The sequence below is a fragment of the Saccopteryx leptura genome, chromosome 9 (genome assembly GCF_036850995.1).
Source record: "Saccopteryx leptura isolate mSacLep1 chromosome 9, mSacLep1_pri_phased_curated, whole genome shotgun sequence".
NCBI lineage: Eukaryota > Metazoa > Chordata > Mammalia > Chiroptera > Emballonuridae > Saccopteryx > Saccopteryx leptura.
In genome coordinates this window covers 74,438,278-74,457,552 of record NC_089511.1, presented here as the reverse complement: position 1 = coordinate 74,457,552, position 19,275 = coordinate 74,438,278, and the positions used below count along the sequence as shown (strand labels likewise).

General features: G+C 39.4%; 1 protein-coding gene across 5 annotated transcripts in view; it reads left to right on the top strand.

The window, feature by feature from the left end:
* Positions 1-19,275, top strand: part of CFAP70 (cilia and flagella associated protein 70) — a 172,418-nt gene that overhangs the window by 152,897 nt on the left and 246 nt on the right. For all 5 annotated transcript variants that reach the window (XM_066348835.1, XM_066348832.1, XM_066348833.1 and 2 more), the window contains one exon: positions 16,824-16,871. In XM_066348835.1, the coding sequence (XP_066204932.1) occupies positions 16,824-16,871 (48 nt within the window). The remainder of the gene's footprint in view (positions 1-16,823; positions 16,872-19,275) is intronic.

Genomic DNA, 19,275 nt, shown 5'->3' with positions numbered 1-19,275 from the left:
TTTCCATGTCCTGGCCACTGTAAACAATGCTGCAATGAACATGGGGCTGCATGTGTCTTTACGTATCCATGTTTCTGAGTTTTGGGGGTATATACCCAGTAGAGGGATTGCTGGGTCATAAGGTAATTCTATTTTCAGTTTTTTGAGGAACCACCAAACTTTCTTCCATAATGGTTGTACTACTTTACATTCCCACCAACAGTGTATGAGGGTTCCTTTTTCTCCACAGCCTCTCCAACATTTGCTATTACCTGTCTTGTTAATAATAGCTAATCTAACAGGTGTGAGGTGGTATCTCATTGTAGTTTTGATTTGCATTTCTCTAATAACTAACGAAGCATCTTTTCATATATCTGTTGGCCATTTGTATTTCTTCTGGGGAGAAGTGTCTGTTCATGTCCTCTTCCCATTTTTTTTATTGGATTGTTTGCTTGTTTGTTGTTGAGTTTTATGAGTTCTTTGTATATTTTGGATATTAGGCCCTTATCTGAGCTGTTGTTTGAAAATATCATTTCCCATTTAGTTGGCTGTCTGTTTATTTTGTTATCAGTTTCTCTTGCTGAGCAAAAACTTCTTAGTCTGATGTAGTCCCATTCATTAATTTTTGCCTTCAGTTCTCTTGCCATTGGAGTCAAATTCATAAAATGCTCTTTAAAACCCAGGTCCATGAGTTTAGTACCTATGTCTTCTTCTATGCACTTAATTGTTTCAGGTCTTATGTTTAGATCTTTGATCCATTTTGAGTTAATTTTAGTACAGGGGGACAGACTGTAGTCCAGTTTCATTCTTTTGTATGTGGCCTTCCAGTTTTCCCAGCACCATTTATTGAAGAGGCTTTCTTTTCTCCATTGTGTATTCTTGGCCTCTTTATCAAAAATTATTTGACTATATATATGTGGTTTTATTTCTGGGTTTTCTATTCTGTTCCATTGGTCTGAGTGTCTATTTTTCTGCCAATACCATATTGTTTTTATTGTGGCCCTATAATATAGTTTGAAGTCAGGTATTGTAATCACCCAGCTTCATTCTTTTTCTTTAGGATTGCTTTGGCTATTCGGGGTTTTTTATAGTTCCATATAAATCTCATGATTTTTTGCTCCATTTCTTTAAAAAATGTCATTGGAATTTTGATGGGAATTGCATTAAATTTGTATATTGCTTTGGGTAATATGGCCATCTTGATTATATTAATCTTCCTAACCAAGAACAAGGTATATTCTTCCATCTCATTATATCTTTTTTGATTTCCCTTAACAATGGTTTATAGTTTTCATTATATAAGTCCTTTACATTCTCTGTTATATTTATTCCTAAGTATTTTATTTTTTTTTTTGTTGCAGTCGAGAAGGGGATTGTTCTTTTGAGTTTGTTCTCAAATGTTTCATTGTTGGCATATAGAAAGGCTATTGACTTCTGTATGTTAATTTTGTATCCTGCGACCTTACTGTATTGGCTTATTGTTTCTAGTAGTCTTTTTGTGGATTCTTTGGGGTTTTCGATGTATAGGATCATATCATCTGCAAAAAGTGATACCTTTACTTCTTCTTTTCCGATATGGATGCCTTTTATTTCTTTGTCTTGTCTGATTGCTCTGGCTAGAACCTCTAGTACCACATTAAATAAGAGTGGAGAGAGTGGACAACCCTGTCTTGTTCCTGATTTAAGGGGGAAAGCCTTCAGTTTAGTGCCATTTAATATGATGTTAGCTGATGGTTTATCATATATGGCCTTTATCATGTTGAGATATTTTCCTTCTATACCCATTTTGTTGAGAGTCTTAAACATAAAATTGTGTTGTATTTTATTGAAAGCCTTTTCTGCGTCTATTGATAAGATCATGTGGTTTTTGTTCTTTGTTTTGTTGATATGGTGTATTACGTTAACCGTTTTACGTATGTTGAACCATCCTTGAGATTCTGGGATGAATCCCACTTGATCGTGATGTATTATTATCTTTTTAATATGTTGTTGTATTCGATTTGCTAGTATTTTGTTTAGTATTTTAGCATCTGTATTCATTAGAGAGATTGGTCTGTAGTTTTCTTTTTTTGTGCCATCCTTGCCTGGTTTTGGTATGAGGGTTATGTTGGCCTCATAAAATGTGTTTGGAAGTATTGCTTCTTCTTCAATTTTTTGGAAGACTTTGAGTAGAATAGGAACCAAGTCTTCTTTGAATGTTTGATAAAATTCGCTGGTATAGCCGTCAGGGCCTGGACTTTTATTTTGGGGGAGGTTTTTAATGGTTTTTTCTATTTCTTCTCTACTAATAGGTCTGTTTAGGCTTTCTGCTTCTTCTTGACTCAGTCTAGGAAGGCTGTATTGTTCTAGGAATTTATCCATTTCTTCTAGGTTGTTGAATTAGTGGCATAAAGTTTTTCATAGCATTCTACAATAATTCTTTGTATATCTACTGTGTCTGTGATGATTTCTCCTCTTTCATTTTGGATTTTGTTTATATGAGTTCTTTCTCTTTTTTCCTTGGTAAGTCTTGCCAAGGGTTTGTCAATTTTGTTGATCTTTTCAAAGAACCAGCTCCTTGTTCTATTAATTTTTTCTATAGTTTTTCTGTTCTCTATTTCATTTATTTCTGCTCTGATTTTTATTATTTCCTTTCTTCGGCTGGTTTTGGGTTGTCTTTGTTCTTCTTTTTCTAGTTCCTTAAGGTGGGAAGTTAAGTGGTTCACTTGGGCTCTCTCTTGTTTGTTCATATATGCCTGAAGTGATATGAACTTCCCTCTTATCACTGCTTTTGCTGCATCCCATAGATTCTGATATGTTGTATTGTCATTTTCATTAGTCTGTATATATCTTTTGATCTCTGGACTTATTTCTTCTTTGACCCATTCATTTTTTAAAAGTATGTTGTTTAGTTTCCACATTTTTGTGGGATTTTTTTCCTCTTTTTTGCAGTTGAATTCTAGTTTCAAGGCTTTATGATCAGAAAATATGCTTGGTACAACTTCGATTTTTCTGAATTTGCTAATGTTGTTTTTGTGGCCCAACATATGGTCAATTCTTGAGAATGATTCATGTACACTTGAGAAAAATGTATACTCAGTCACTTTGGGATGAAATGTCCTGTAGATGTCTATCATATCCAGGTGCTCCAGTGTTTTGTTTAAGGCTGCTATATCTTTGTTGATTCTCTGTTTGGACGACCGATCTAGAGCCGTCATCGGTGCATTGAGGTCTCCAAGTATGATTGTATTTTTGTCAGTTTTTGTTTTAAGGTCAATAAGTAGCTGTCTTATATATTTTGGTGCTCCTTGGTTTGGTGCATATATATTAAGGATTGTTATGTCTTCTTGATTCAGTGTCCTCTTAGCCATTATGAAATGGCCATTTTTGTCTCTGAGTACTTTTGCTGTCTTGTAGTCAGCATTATCAGATATGAGTATTGCTACGCCTGCTTTTTTTTGGATGTTATTTGCTTGGAGTATTGTTTTCCAGCCTTTCACTTTGAATTTGTTTTTATCCTTGTTACTTAGATGAATTTCCTGTAGGCAGCATACAGTTGGATTTTCTTTTTTAATTCATTCTGCTACTCTGTGCCTTTTTATTGGTGAGTTTAATCCGTTTACATTTAGTGTAATTATTGACACTTGTGAGTTCCCTATTGCCATTTTATAGATTGCTTTCTGTTAGTTTTGTGTCTTGTTTGATCCTTCTCTTTCGTTTTTCTATCTTTTGTTTTTATTTGGCTGTATTCCATACATCTTTCCTCTGTTGCTATCTTTTTTATCTCATGTGCTTCTGTGGTGGTTTTTTCAATGGTGGTTACCTTTAAGTAATGAAAAGGGTTCCTACCCTGTTCGTTGTAGAGCACTATTTTGTGAGTACTTTTGCACTCCATTGTCCTTTGCTACTCTTAATCTTCATCCTCTCCCCCCCTTTCTTTTTGTTGTTGTCACAGTTTAAATTTGGTTTTATTGTGTTCTTCTTGGAGCTCTTACTTGTGGCTTTGTTTTTTTTTTTGTTCTTTGTATCTGATTGGAGAACCCCCTTTAGTAATTCCTGGAGTGGGGGTTTTTTGATGATAAATTCCCTCATCTTTTCTGTATCTGTGAATGTTTTTATTTCTCCTTCATATTTAAAGGATAGCTTTGATGGGTATAGTATTCGTGGCTGAAAGTTCCTCTCTTTCAGGACTTTAAATATTGGGGTCCACTCTCTTCTAGCTTGTAGAGTTTCTGCTGAGAAATCTGATGATAATCTAATGGGCCTTCCTTTATAAGTTGTATTCTTCTTTTCCCTGGCTGCCTTGAGAATTTTTTCTTTGTCGTTGGTTTGTGCCAATTTCATTATGATATGCCTTGGAGTAGGTTTGTTGGGGTTAAGAAAACTCGGAGTTCTGTTTGCTTCTTGAATTTGAGGCTTTAGTTCTTTCCACATGGCCTCAATCTTTTAGAGAACTAAAGTAAATTATGATTAATTACTAACTTTTGTCCCTTCAATCTCTTTCTCTAGGGTTTTTTTCTCTTCAGAGAGGAGAGGTAAGAGGGCCTGACTCTTCCTTCTAAAATACTAATGTTAACAATTTTTGCAATTACTTGGCACCTTATTACACAACTAAAAGGCCAAAAGACTCATACATTTAGAAACTTAAAAACATGCTTGTAATTATTCATGAGCCAAAGAGTAAATCATGATAATTTCTGTGGTAGGTAGAATTCTGAAGATGACCTCTCAAGATTATTCCATCAAATACTAATATAGGTACTGCTGTGAAGGTAGGTCAGAACTATTTAAAGCACAAAAAGCATTCAACACAGAATTGCTAGCTTAAAGATGAGGAGGGACCACATGTCAAAGAATGTGGGTGGTCTCCAGAGGCTGAAAGGATTTCCTGCTCACAGCTAGCAAGGAAATGGGGGCTTCTATCCTACAATTACAAGGCATGGAATTCTGCCAACAAATGGAATTAGCTTGGAAGTAGAGTCCAGATAAGAACCCAGCCCCACTGACACCTTGATTTTGACCTCGTGAGACCCTAAGCAGAGAACCAGTTGAGCCACACCAGATTTCTGACCAGTGGAAATTGTGAGATAATAAGTGGGTATTGTTTTAAGCCACTACATTAGTGGTAATTTGTTACACAGCAGTAGAAAACTAATACAAGGCTTTTCAGTAGATTTTTATAATAACAGCAACCATTTAATTATGCTTTCATGTATACACCCTTTGCAATGTGTTGTCACTCTTTCTATAAAAATGTAGAGGCTAGCCTGACCTGTGGTGGTGCAGTGGATAAAGTGTCGACCTGGAATGCTGAGGTTGCCGGTTCAAAACCCTGGGCTTGCCTGGTCAAGGCACATATGGGAGTTGATGCTTCCTGCTCCTCCCCCCTTCTCTCTCTCTCTTTCTCTCTCTCTCTCTCTCTTCTGTCTAAAATGAATAAATAAGGTCTTTTTTAAAAAAAATGTAGAGTCTGCTTATTTCTCTTTATCCCTGGAATCTGAGCAGCATTTGTGAATTACTTTGATCAATAAAATATGATGTGACATTGTGTGAGTTCTGAGACTAGGCCTTTAAAGATCCTGCAGCAACTGCTCTTGCTCTCTTAAAACTCTGGGACCACCATGCTATAAATCCCAATTTAGTCTATAAGAGGCTCAAAGTTCACCTGGAGGAGAACTAGAACACCCTGGCCAACAGCTAACCTCATTCTTCGAGTGAGGCTATTTTGGCCTTTCCAGCCCAAACTAAATTGTCAGATGACTACAACAGCATAGGTGATCCCAGGAAAAATCAACAGAATGGTCCAGATTGCCCATATAATTGTGAGAAATAATATATTGTGTATTAAGCCATGAAGTGTTTGAAGTAGCCTATTATACAGTAGATAATTGAAATGGGACTGAATAAAAACAAAGTCATTATATATTGGAAATACGGAATACTATTAAAGCAATAAAGCCTTAAATACATATTTTAGAAAATAGAAAAGATGACTAAAAAAATCAATGGATTAAGCATTTTAATCATGAAATTAGTAAAGAAAAAGCAAGAAAACCCAAAGAAAGAATATTGAAAAATAAGAATTATACAACTGAAACTAATGTAATATTTTATGTCAATTATACCTCAATTAAAGAAAAATAAATAAAAATATTTTTAAAAAAGAAAATAAAGAGTAGAAGTAAATTAAATTTAAAACAAAGACATAATAGAGAGGATTAACAAAATCATAAATTGCTCTTTTGAAAAGATTGATAAATAGACAAATCTCTTGCATACCTGATTTGAATTTTTAAAAAGAGGCAGAAACAATGAATATTACAAACAAAATAGAGATTGAACTGCAAGAAATTATTGGCTAAAATTCAACCCATTTATGATGTTTAAGAGCAAACTAGCTTTTTTTTTTTTTTTTTTAATTGAGAGGAGGTGAGATAGACTCTTGCATGCACCCCAATCAGGATCCTGGCAACCTCCATCTGGAGCTGATGCTCAAATCAACTGAGCTATTCTCAGTGTCTGAGGCCTACACTTGGACCAGTTGAACCACTGGCTGTGAGAGGGGAAGAGAGGAGGGGGAGAAGGAGAGGAAGAGAAGTAGATGGTCGCTTCTCATGTGTGCCCTAACTGGGGGTGGAACCCAGGACATCTGCATACCAGGCCAATGCTCTATCTAGCCAACCAGCCAGGGCCCAAACTAGTTTTTTAAAATATGAAAATGTTTCTTCTAAAACCTATACTATTATATGAAATGGTGAGAAGTTAGAAATATTTCTTTTGAAGTCAAAAACAAGACAAGGATAACAGCTATCATCACTTCTATGCAACACTATACTGGAAGTTCCACCATCGCCATAACACACATACACACACAAAAGAAACTGGAAAGAAAAGATTAGGAAGGAACCCAAGAAAATATACAAATGGAAAGATATAATACACTTCAGTAAAGTGTAGACAAAAAATAAATAATAATGGCTACTAGTGGGTGAAGGATTTGGGGAACAATGGAAGCAAGACATCTTAATGTGTATCTTTGTATATCCTTTTCATTTTAAATGATGTATATGTATTATATATATTAACAGATGAATTTGGCAAGGATGATGGATAAAACAACAAAAAATGTCATGAAAATCAGGTATCAGTAAGAACAAATTTGGAAGTCTAATTTGAAAAAATCTCATTCAAGACCTGTTGGATAAGGAGCAGAAGATGGCAGCAGAGTAGGCAGACGCACAGGCTCCCAGCTCACACCACCAAACTGGATTACAAATTAATTTAGGAACAATCAGCATGAAAAACCAACTTTGGACTAAAAGAACAGGAGAGGTCTCAAAAACCAAGGAGCAAAGAAGAAGCCACGAAGAGCCTGGTAGGGAGTGTGGAGGTATGGTAGGGGCTCCCCTGCTTTCAGGAGAAAATGGAGGGGTGAGGCTGAGAGCCCATAAAGGCTTTCATTACAAGGAGAAGAGCAGAGAATATCACTCACAGCCACTTGCCTGGGGATCTGGGAATGAGGTGTGCTGAGAGGGCTGGCTTGTCCTCCAAAAGGAAAGGGGGGAGAGAGAGACAGACGTGACAGCAGAGGAATGCATGGGATCACCTGAGAAGCTGACTCATCCAGTGTGGAGGGAGCCATAGCTAGGGGAGGGGTTGATCCCTCCACACAGCACAAGCCTAAAGTGGTTCTGGGTGACCCACCTCCAGAAAGCTCTCCAGCTCCAATCAGCGCAAAAAGACACAGCTGAAAACAGGAAGTGGGGAGCAGGGGCAGTAGCTCAGGTCTCCATGGAGATCTGAGATACACCTCTCCCTACTGAAACTGATAAAGCATCCCACACCTGGAGAGTAGCTGGCAGTCTCAGAGGTTACACCACTGCATTCCTGGATACACTTTCAAATAAGCCCCCTGCTGAGATAAATAAACAAGATTACCACTGAGTTAAGAAAACTGAGAACAAAACAAACAAATCAAGACTTCAAAGAAGCTCTACTAGGCAAGGAAACCACAATTGGAAACAGAGAAAAATGGGAAGGCAGAGAACATAAGTCATATGCTTCAACAAGATAAATCCTCAGAAAAAGTCCTGGATGAATCAGAAGTAATCAAAGTACCAGGTGCAGAGTATAAAATAATGATTGTTAGGATGCTTAAGGATGTCAAAACAACAATGGATGGACTTAATGAACACCTCAATAAAGAAACTGTAAGCATCAAAAAGGACACGGAAATCATAAAGAAGAGCCAGACAGAAATGACAAACACAATATCAGAAATTAAGACTACACTAGAAGAAATTAAAAGCAGGCTGGATGAAGCAGAGGATCAAATCAGCAACTTAGAGGACAAGATAAGCGAAAGCACGGAAGCAGAAAAGCAAAAGGAAAAGAGGATTAAAAAGTCGGAGGAAACTCTAAGAGAGCTCTGTGACAACATGAAGAGAAACAATATCCGCATCATAGGGGTTACCGAAGGAGAAGAGAAAGAACAAGGACGAGAGAATCTCTTTAAAGAAATTTTAGCTGAGGCCTGACCTGTGGTGGCGCAGTGGATAAAGCGTCGACCTGGAAATGCTGAGGTCACCGGTTCAAAACCCTGGGCTTGCCTGGTCAAGGCACATATGAGTTGATGCTTCCTGCTCCTCCCCCCTTCTCTCTCTCTCCCTTCTTTCTAAAATAAATAAAAAATAAAAAAAGAAAGAAAGAAATTTTAGCTGAAAATTTCCCTAAATTGATGCAGGAAAGAGTCACACAAGTTCAAGAAGCAAAGAGAAGTCCATTAAAAAAGAACCCAAAGAGACCTACACCAAAATATATTATAATCAAAATACCAAAGCTAAGAGATAATAAAAGAATATTAAAAGCTGTAAAAGAAAAACAGTCAGTCATCTACAAAGGAAATCCCATTAGAATGACATCTGACTTCTCAACAGAAACACTTGAGGCCAGAAGGGATTGGCAAGAAATATTTAAAGTAATGCCAAACAAGAACCTACAACCAAGACTTCTTTATCCAGTAAGACTATCATTTAAAATTGAAGGAAAAATAAAAAAATTCCCAGACAAAAAACCCCCAAAACTCAAGGAATTCATTACAACCAAACCAATGCTGGAAGAAATGTTAAGGGGCCTGCTGTAGACAGAACAAAGTGGGGAGGGGGATATATATATATATATATTTAAAGAAAAAATGTCAATAAGCAACTATATATCAATAATAACCTTAAATGTAAATGCATTAAATGTTCCAATCAAAAGACATAGGGTAGCCCTGGCCGGTTGGCTCAGCGGTAGAGCGTCGGCCTGGCGTGTGGGGGACCCGGGTTCGATTCCCAGCCAGGGCACATAGGAGAAGCGCCCATTTGCTTCTCTACCCCCCCCCTTCCTCTCTGTCTCTCTCTTCCCCTCCCACAGCCAAGGCTCCATTGGAGCAAAGATGGCCCAGGCGCTGGGGATGGCTCCTTGGCCTCTGCCCCAGGTGCTAGAGTGGCTCTGGTTGCGGCAGAGTGACGCCCCAGAGGGGCAGAGCATCGCTCCCTGGTGGGCAGAGCGTTGCCCCTGGTGGGCGTGCCGGGTGAATCCTGGGGTCGGGCGCGTAGCTGAGTGGAAAAGAAAACAAGACTCATACAAATGCTGTCTACAGGAGACTCACCTCAAAACAAAAGATACACATAGACTGAAAGTAAAAGGATGGAAAATATATTTCATGCAAATGGAAATGAAAAAAAGCTGGGGTAGCAATACTTATATCTGACAAAATAGACTTTAAAACAAAGACTATAGTAAGGAATAAAGAAGGTCACTGTATATGATAAAAGGAGCAATCCAACAGGAAGAGATAATCATTATAAATATCTATGCACCTAATATAGGAGCATCTAAATACAGTGTGTCTGTAAAGTCATGGTGCACTTTTGACCAGTCATAGGAAAGCAACAAAAGATGATAGAAATGTGAAATCTACACCAAATAAAAGGAAAACCCTCCCAGTTTCTGTAGGATGATGTGGCAGCATGTGCACATGTGCAGATGATGACATAACACCATGTATATAGTGGAGCAGTCCACGGCCATGCCAGTCGAGATGTGGACGGTACAGAGGAAAGTTCAGTGTGTTCTGTGGCTCGCTAAATTCAAATCCATGACCAAAGTGCAACGTGAGTATCGGCACGTTTATAACAAAGCGCCACCAACATAGGAATAACATGACTCGGTGGGATAAGCAGTTAAAGGAAACTGGCAGTTTGGTGGAGAACCCTGTTCTGGTAGGCCATCAGTCAGTGACGAGTCTGTAGAGGTTATATGGGATAGCTACCTAAGGAGCCCCCAAAAATCTGTGCATGAGCCCACGTAGAACTGCACTGAATAGGTATGAAACTGGAAGAGTTTTCCTCTTATTTGGTGCAGATTTCACATTTCTATCATCTTTTGTTGCTTTCCTGTGACCGGTTAAAAGTGCACCATGACTTTACGGACACACTGTATATAAAGTAGATTTTGATGAACATAAAAGGAGAGATCAACAGCAATATTATAATAGTAGGGGATTTCAATACCCCATTATCATCAATGGATAGATTCTCAAGAAAGAAAATTAACAAAGAAACAGCAGAAATAAGGGACACACTAGATTAGCAGTTCTCAACCTGTGGGTTGCAACCCCAGCGGGGGTCAAACAACCAAAACACAGGGTCGCCTAAAGCCATCCGATGGCTTTAGGCAACCCACAGGTTGAGAACCACTGCACTAGATCAACTAGATTTAATAGATATCTTCAGAACCTTTCACCCTAAAGCAGCAAAATATACATTCTTTTCAAGTGCGCATGGTACATTCTCTAGGATAGACCACATATTAGGGCATAAAACAAGTCGCAACAAATTTAAGAAGGTTGAAACCATATCAAGTATCTTCTCTGACCACAATGGCATGAAACTAGAAATCAACTACAATAGAAAAACTGAAAAACACTCAAACACTTGGAAACTAAACAGCATGTTATTAAATAACAAATGGATCAACAATGAGATCAAGGAAGAAATAAAAAATTTCCTTGAAAGAAATGAAAATGAGCATATGACAACTCAAAATCTGTGGGTAACAGCAAAAGCAGTCCTGAGAGGGAAGTTCATAGCATTACAAGTAAACCTTAAGAAGCTAGAAAAAGTTCAAATAAACAACTTAATCTTGCAACTAAAAAAACTAGAAAAAGAACAGCAAGTAAAGCCCAGAGGAAGTAGAAGGAAGGAATAATAAAGAATAGAGTGGAAATAAATGACATAGAGACTAAAAAAACAATACAGAGGATCAATTAAACCAAGAGACGGTTCTTTGAAAAAGTAAACAAGATTGATGAACCCTTAGCCAGGCTCACCAAGAAAAAAAGAGAAAGGACTCAAATAAATAAAATTAAAAATGGGATGGGGAAGTAAGAACAGACACAACAGAAATACAAAGGATTGTAAAAAAAATACTATGAAGACTGTATGCCAAAAAATTAGACAACCTAGGTGAAATGGACAAATTTGTTAAAAAATATAATCTTTCAAAAATCAATCTGGAAGAATCAGAAAACCTAAACAGACCAATTACAACAAATGAGATCAAAACAGTTATCAAAAAACTCCCAACAAAGAAAAGCCCTGGGCCAGATGGCTTCATAGGCGAATTTTACCAAACATTCAAAGAAGAACTAACTCCTATCCTTCTCAAGCTATTTCAAAAAATTCAAGAGGAAGGAAAACCTCCAAGCTCCTTTTATGAGGCGAGCATAATTCTGATTCCAAAACCAAGCAAGGACAACACAAAGAAAGAAAATTAAAGGCCAATATCCCTGATGAATTTAGTTGCTAAAACTCTCAACAAAATATTAGCAAACCAGATCCAGCAATTCATGAAAAAAATTATACATCATGATCAAGTGGGATTTATTCTGGGGAGGCAAGGCTGGTACAATATTCACAAATCAATCAATGTGATTCATCACATAAACAAAAGAAAGGAGAAAAACCACATGATAATATCAATAGATGCAGAAAAAGCATTTGATGAAATTCAGCACCCATTTATGATCAAAACTCTCAGCAAAGTAGGAATACAGGAACATACCTCAACATGATAAAGACCATCTATGACAGGCCCACAGCCAACCTCATACTCAATGGGCAAAAGTTAAAAGCAATCCCCTTAATATCAGGAACAAGGCAGGAGTGACCCCTTTCACCACTCTTATTCAATATAGTTCTAGAAGTCCTAGCCACAGCAATCAGACAAGAAGAAAAAATAAAAGGCATCCAAATTGGAGAAGAAAAAGTAAAACTATCATCATTTACTGATGATATGATACTGTACATAGAAAACCCTAAAGTCACAGTCAAAAAACCGCTGGACCTGATAAAGGAATTCAGCAAGGTGTCAAGATATAAAATTAATACTCAGGAATTAGAGGCATTTTTATATACCAACAATGGTCTGTCTGAAAAAGAAATTAAGAAAACAATCCCCTTCACTATTGCAACAATAATAGTAATAATAATAAAATACCTAGGAGTAAATTTAACCAAGGAGGTTAAAGACTTGTACCTGGAAAATGATAAAACATTGATAAAAAAAAAATCAAGGAAGATACAAACAAGTGGAAGCATATACCATGTTCATGGCTAGGAAGAATAAACATCATTAAAATGTCTATATCACCCAAAGCAATTTGTAAATTCAATGCAATTCCTATGAAAATACCAAGGACATACTTCAAAGATATAAAACAAATATTCCAAAAATTCATATGGAACCAAAAAAAGAACAAAAATAGCCTCAGCAATCTTGAAAAAGAAGAATAAAGTGGGAGGTATCACACTTCCCAATATCAAGTTATACTACAAGGCCATTGTACTCAAAACAGCTTGGTACTGTCATAAGACCAGGCATATAGATCAGTGGAACAGAACAGAGAACCCAGAAATAAACCCACACCTTTATGGACAATTGATATTTGACAAGGGTGGTAATAGCATACAATGGAGTAAAGACAGTCTCTTTAAAAAATGATGTTGGGAAAATTGGACAGCTCCCTGCAAAAAAATGAAACTAGACCACCAACTTACACCCTTCACAAAAATCAGCTCAAAATGTATAAAAGACTTAAATGTAAGTCATGAAACCATAAGCGTCCTAGAGGAAAACATAGACAATAAGCTCTCCAACATCACTCACAGCAATATACAATGTGTCCGTAAAGTCATGGTGCACTTTTGACAGGTCACAGGAAAGCAACAAAAGACGATAGAAATGTGAAATCTGCACCAAATAAAAGGAAAACTCTCCCAGTTTCATACCTATTCAGTGCAGTTTGATGTGGGTTCACGCAGATGTTTTAGGGCTCATTAGGTAGCTATCCCGTATAGCCTCTACAGACTCATCACTGACTGATGGCCTACCAGAACAGGGTTTCTCCACCAAACTGCCGGTTTCCTTCAACTGCTTATCCCACCGAGTCATGTTATTCCTGTGTGGTGGCGCTTTGTTATAAACGCGCCAATATTCACGTTGCACTTTGGTCATGGATTCAAATTTAGTGAGCCACAGAACACACTGAACTTTCCTCTGTACCGTCCACATCTCGACTGGCATGGCCGTGGCCTGCTCCGCTGTATACACAATGTTACATCATCATCTGTGCATGCGCACATGCTACCACATCATCCTACAGAAATTGGGAGGATTTTCCTTTTATTTGGTGCAGATTTCACATTTCTATCATCTTTTGTTGCTTTCCTGTGACTGGTCAAAAGTGCACCATGACTTTATGGATACACTGTATTTGCTGATTTATCTTCACGCATAAGGGAAATAAAGGACAGGATAAACAAATGAGACTACATCAAACTAAAAAGCTTTTGCACAGCTAAGGACAATATGAACAAAATACAAAGGCAAATCACAAAGGGAGAACATATTCGACAATACGTCTGATAAGGGGTTAATAACCAAAATTTATAAAGAACTTGTAAAAATCAACACCAGGAATATAAACAATCCAATCAAAAAATGGGCAAAAGACCCTGACCGGTTGGCTCAGCGGTAGAGCGTCGGCCTGGCGTGCGGGAGACCTGGGTTCGATTCCCGGCCAGGGCACATAGGAGAAGCGCCCATTTGCTTCTCCACCCCCCCCCCTCCTTCCTCTCTGTCTCTCTCTTCCCCTCCCGCAGCCAAGGCTCCATTGGAGCAAAGATGGCCCGGGCGCTGGGGATGGCTCCTTGGCCGCTGCCCCAGGCGCTAGAGTGGCTCTGGTCGCGGCAGAGCGACGCCCCAGAGGGGCAGAGCATTGCCCCCTAGTGGGCAGAGCGTTGCCCCTGGTGGGTGTGCCTGGTGGATCCCGGTCGGGCGCATGCGGGAGTCTGTCTGACTGTCTCTCCCCGTTTCCAGCTTCAGAAAAATACAAAAAAAAAGAAAAGAAAAATACCAGAAGACATATATAAGGATGTTTACTGCAGCATTTTCTTATTATGCAGAAAAAATTATATATATATTTTTTTCTTTTCCAAGTGAGAGGAGGGGAGATAGACAGACAGACTCCCATAGATACTCTGCAGATCTGGGGCCATACTCGCAAACAAGCTATTTGTAGCACCTGAGGCAGAGGCTCCACAGAGCCATCCTCAGCACCTAGGGCAATTGAACCAATTAAGCCATGACTGCTGGAGGAGAAGAGAGAGAGAAAGAGAGAAAGACAGGGAGAGAGAGAAGGGGGAGGGGTGGAGAAGCAGATGATCACTTCTGTGTGCTCTGACTGGGAATCGAACCTGAGACAGCCTCACACTGGGATGATGTTCTACTACTGAGCCAACTGGCCAGGACCTCTTTTTTTTTTTTAATTATTTTGGTTGTTTTTGATACTCATGTCATCTGGGCCTCTGCCTTCGTATGGCAGAATATAACAAAGGTAATAGTAATAAGAAAGAAAGATGTACTGAAAAATGACCATGAAATTAGTCAATTTCAGCCTGACCAGGCATTGGCAGAGTGTATAGAGTGTCAGCCTGGGATGCTCTATCTCAGGTTCAAAACCCTGAGGTCGTCGGCTTGAGCGTGGGCTCATTTGGCTCGAGTGTGGCTCACCAGCTTGAGTGCAGGGTCACCAGCTTCAGCATGAGATCATAGACATAACCCTAAGGTTTCTGGCTTGAGCAAGAGGTCACTCGCTTGAGCAAGAGATCACTGGCTTGGCTGGAGTCCCTCAGTTAAGGCACATATGAAAAAGCAATCAATGACAGCTAAGGAGCCACAACGAAGAATTGATGCTTCTCATCTCTCTCCCTTCCTGCTTGTCCCTGCCTGTCCCTCTCTCCCTCTCCCTCTCTCTCTCACACACACACACACAAAAATAAATTTAAGGAGAGAGAAACTTCAAAGTATAGATATAGGAAAGTTTTTTGGGTAATAAAAGTTTTGTAAACTAGTAAAAATTTACCATGGACTGGTACCAATTAATTGGACTAGATATCTCTCTCTTCTAGCCTAAACGTTCTGTGGATCTCATATTTATGTATTTAAACTTTCCTAAGTGACTTTGCACACTCTAATTTGTTATGCACAAACTTGTGGAGAATAATAGTGAATTCACATTCTCATTTAACTGCTTCATGCAAGAATAACTGGGAGGATCAGTGTTCTTATCTCATATCCAGATCTAAATAGAAGTAATTTCAGTATCTACTTTTTCTAATGTATAGAGACAGGATAAATTTAAAAACTTAAAACTCTGGCCTGACCTGTGGTGGCACAGTGGATAAAGCGTCAACCTGGAATGCTGAGGTTGCCGGTTCAAAACCCTGGGCCTGCCTAGTCAAGGCATATATGGGAGTTGATGCTTCCTGCTCCTCCCCCCCTTTCTCTCTCTCTCTCTCTCTCTCTTCTCTAAAATGAATAAATAAAAATTAAAAAAAAAACAACAACTTAAGACTGGTGTCAGATTGCATTATATTAAAATCTGACTACTTCACCTATTAGCTTCATAGCCCTTGCAAGTTATTTATCCTCTCTGTACCTAGATATTTCTATCTGTAAATTGGGAATTATAAAGTTATTTCAGCACTATGTGAGTGTTATGATTAACAGAATGGCCATTCCCGTATGGAACAAATTACTCCTGTGCTTTCAGAAAGACAAGACAAAACAAAACAAAAAAGCCATGAGAAGCTTTTTATTCTTTTTTAAGAGAGAGTAGTATCAACTCATTTCGCTAATTGCTTCTCACATGTGCCCTGACCAGGGATCAAACTAGCAACCCTGGGGGTTGGGCTTGTGCCCTCAGTGTTCTGGGGTAACACTCTATCCACTGCACCACCAACAAGGGCAAATTGAAAGGTTCTTAGCTGGCCCTGGCCAGTTGGCTCAGTGGTAGAGCATTGGCTCAGTATGTGTAAGTCCTGAGTTCAATTCCCAGTCAGGGCACACAGGAGAAGTGACTATCTGCTCTCCACCTCTCCCACTCCCCTTCTCTTTCTCTCCTCCTATCACAGCCATGGCTTGATTGGTTTGAGCAAATTGGCCTCGGGTGCTGAAGGTGGCTCCATGGCCTTGCCTCAGGTGCTAAAATAGGTTGATTGCTGAGCAACGGAGCAGCAGCCCCAGATGGGCAGAACATCCCCCAGTAGGGGTCTTGCTGGGTGGATCCCAGTTGGAGAGCATGTGGGAGTATGTCTCTCTGCCTCCCTGCCTCTCACTTAATAAATTTTTTTTAAAAAGGTTCTTAACTAAGAAGGTATGGAATCCTCTGCTTTAGGCAGAAATGTTTCTGGCCATGGACTTTCCTACCATGTTTATGATGGATCATCATCACCAGCTGCTACTCTTTTTTTCAGGCTGGACGGCAACTGGAAGCTGAGCAAGCCTACAAGTACACAAGGAAGGTATGATGCAGATGACTGCTATTTGCACTGTACTGAGGTTGGGCAACTGGGAGGAAGGTACTGGCTTAATTCAGGACTTTATAGCACTTCATAAGGTAAATATTTTTCTAGAGGGTTTTCTTTCCCTCTTTTGCGTTATCATAGGGCTGTTGGGTTTGGAATAATAATCTACACATTACCATGGGGAACCTTTTTCTTTTTTCTGAGGGAAAAATGAGAAGCATCAACTCATAGTTGTGGCACTTGTGGTTGTTCACTGACTGCTTCTCATACGTGCCTTGATCAGGGGGCTCCAGCCAAGTCAGTGTCCCTTTGCTCAAGCCAGTGATCTTGGGCTTCAAGCTGGTGACCATAGGATTATGTCAATTATCCCACGCTCAAGCTGATGACGCTGCACTTAAGCTGTAAACCTGCGCTCGAGCTGACGACCTCAGGATTTTGACCTGGGACCTCGGCATCACAGGTTGACACTCTGTCCACTGTGTCACCACTGGTTGGGACCATGGGAAATTTTTTTATATTATGCATCTTTAAAGAATATGGTTTAATGGAAAGACAGATTATCCTGGGGATCAGTAGACTTGAATTATGGTCCTCGTTTTGCCATTCACATACTATGTTAACCTCTCTTGGCCTCACTTTACTCATGTGTAAAATGAAGGTGTTGGTCTAGTCTAAGGGTCAACAAATTTTTCCTATAAATGGAAAACCAAGAAATATTTTAGGCTTTGTGAGCCACATGGTCTCTATTGTAACTACTACACTGTGACTTGTAGTGAAAAAACAGCCATAGACAATTCATAAACAAATGAACATTTTTTTAAGGGAGGGAGGGGGACAGACAGGGACATACAGACAGGAAGGGAGAGAGATGAGAAGGACCAGCTTATAGATGCGGCAACCTAGTTCATTGATTACTTTCTCATGTGTTTTGACCGGGGGCTCCAGCTGAGCCACTGACCCCTTGCTCAAGCCAGTGGGGTCATATCTATAATCCCATGCTCAAGCCAACGACCCTGCGCTCAAGCTGGTGAGACCATGCTTAAGCTGGCGACCTCAGGATTTCAAACCTGGGTCCTCAGCATCCCAGGTCAATGCTCTGTCTGCTTTGCCACTGTCTGGTCAGGCAACATAGGTGTGTTTCAAATAAAACTTTACTTATAAAAACAGGCAGAGGGCTAGATTTGGCTCATGAGCAGTGGTTCTCCAAGCCCTGGTCTATTCTATCAGTTATAAATTTTAAGTAATTTATCTTAAAAGACAACAGCTTAAACAAATTAGGAGTTTTATTTTTCTCATTTAATGAAGAGTCCAGGGCTGGTACCACACATTCTGCTCCAGCAATCATAGCATACTTTCCATACCTCAGAGTTGAAAGACAGCCAGAATTGTACTTCTAGCTATTATATTCTATGTTCCAGGCCCAATAAAGAACAAATGGGGGAAAGGACAAAAGAATCCTGCTAGTTATTTCACCTCCCTTCAAAGAGCAATGACTTGAACTTGCACTTCATTGGCCACATTGGTCAGAATACTTCCTTTACAGGGGAAGCAGGAAATATGCCTCTTTAGCTGTCTGCATTATTGTCCTGAAAAGAAATGAAGATACTTTTTTTAGTAAAGAAAGGGAAAGTGGGTATTCATAGGCAACTAGATGTCTCTACTACACATCTAGATTCTAAAGTTAAATTCAGATCTAATATCTTTTTTTTTTGTATTTTTCCGAAGCCGGAAACAGGGAGGCAGTCAGACAGACTCCCGCATGTGCCCGACCGGTATCCACCCAGCATGCCCACCAGGGGGTGATGCTCTGCCCATCTTGGGGCGTCACTCTGCCGCAATCAGAGCCATTCTAGCGCCTGAGGCAGAGGCCATAGAGCCATCCTCAGCGCCTGGGCAAACTTTGCTCCAGTGGAGCCTTGGCTGCGGGAGGGGAAGAGAGAGACAGAGAGGAAGGAGAGGGATAGGGGTGGAGAAGCAGATGGGCACTTATCCTGTGTGCCCTGGCTGGGAATCAAACCCGGGACTCCTGCACACCAGGCCGATGCTCTACCAGTGAGCCAACCGGCCAGGGCCCAGATCTAATATCTTTGATTCCTGTCACTTGCCATATGGGAATAGTATACATTAATCAAAATATATTGTGATAATGTGAATTTTTAAAAAGTAACCTTTATTAATTTTACAAAAAATATACAAACTGTGAATGTGCATACCACTTGATGAATTTATAGAAAGTAAAAATATCCATGTAACCAACAAAATGTTCTGAGGTCTTTTAATGGGGCCATGAAATAGGGAATACAGTCAATTCCATCCCAAGGAACTATATACTTTAGCTGTGGCTCTGAAAATGAGAGGGGTCTCCACATAGGTGTATCAGATATGACATGTGTCTCCTTCC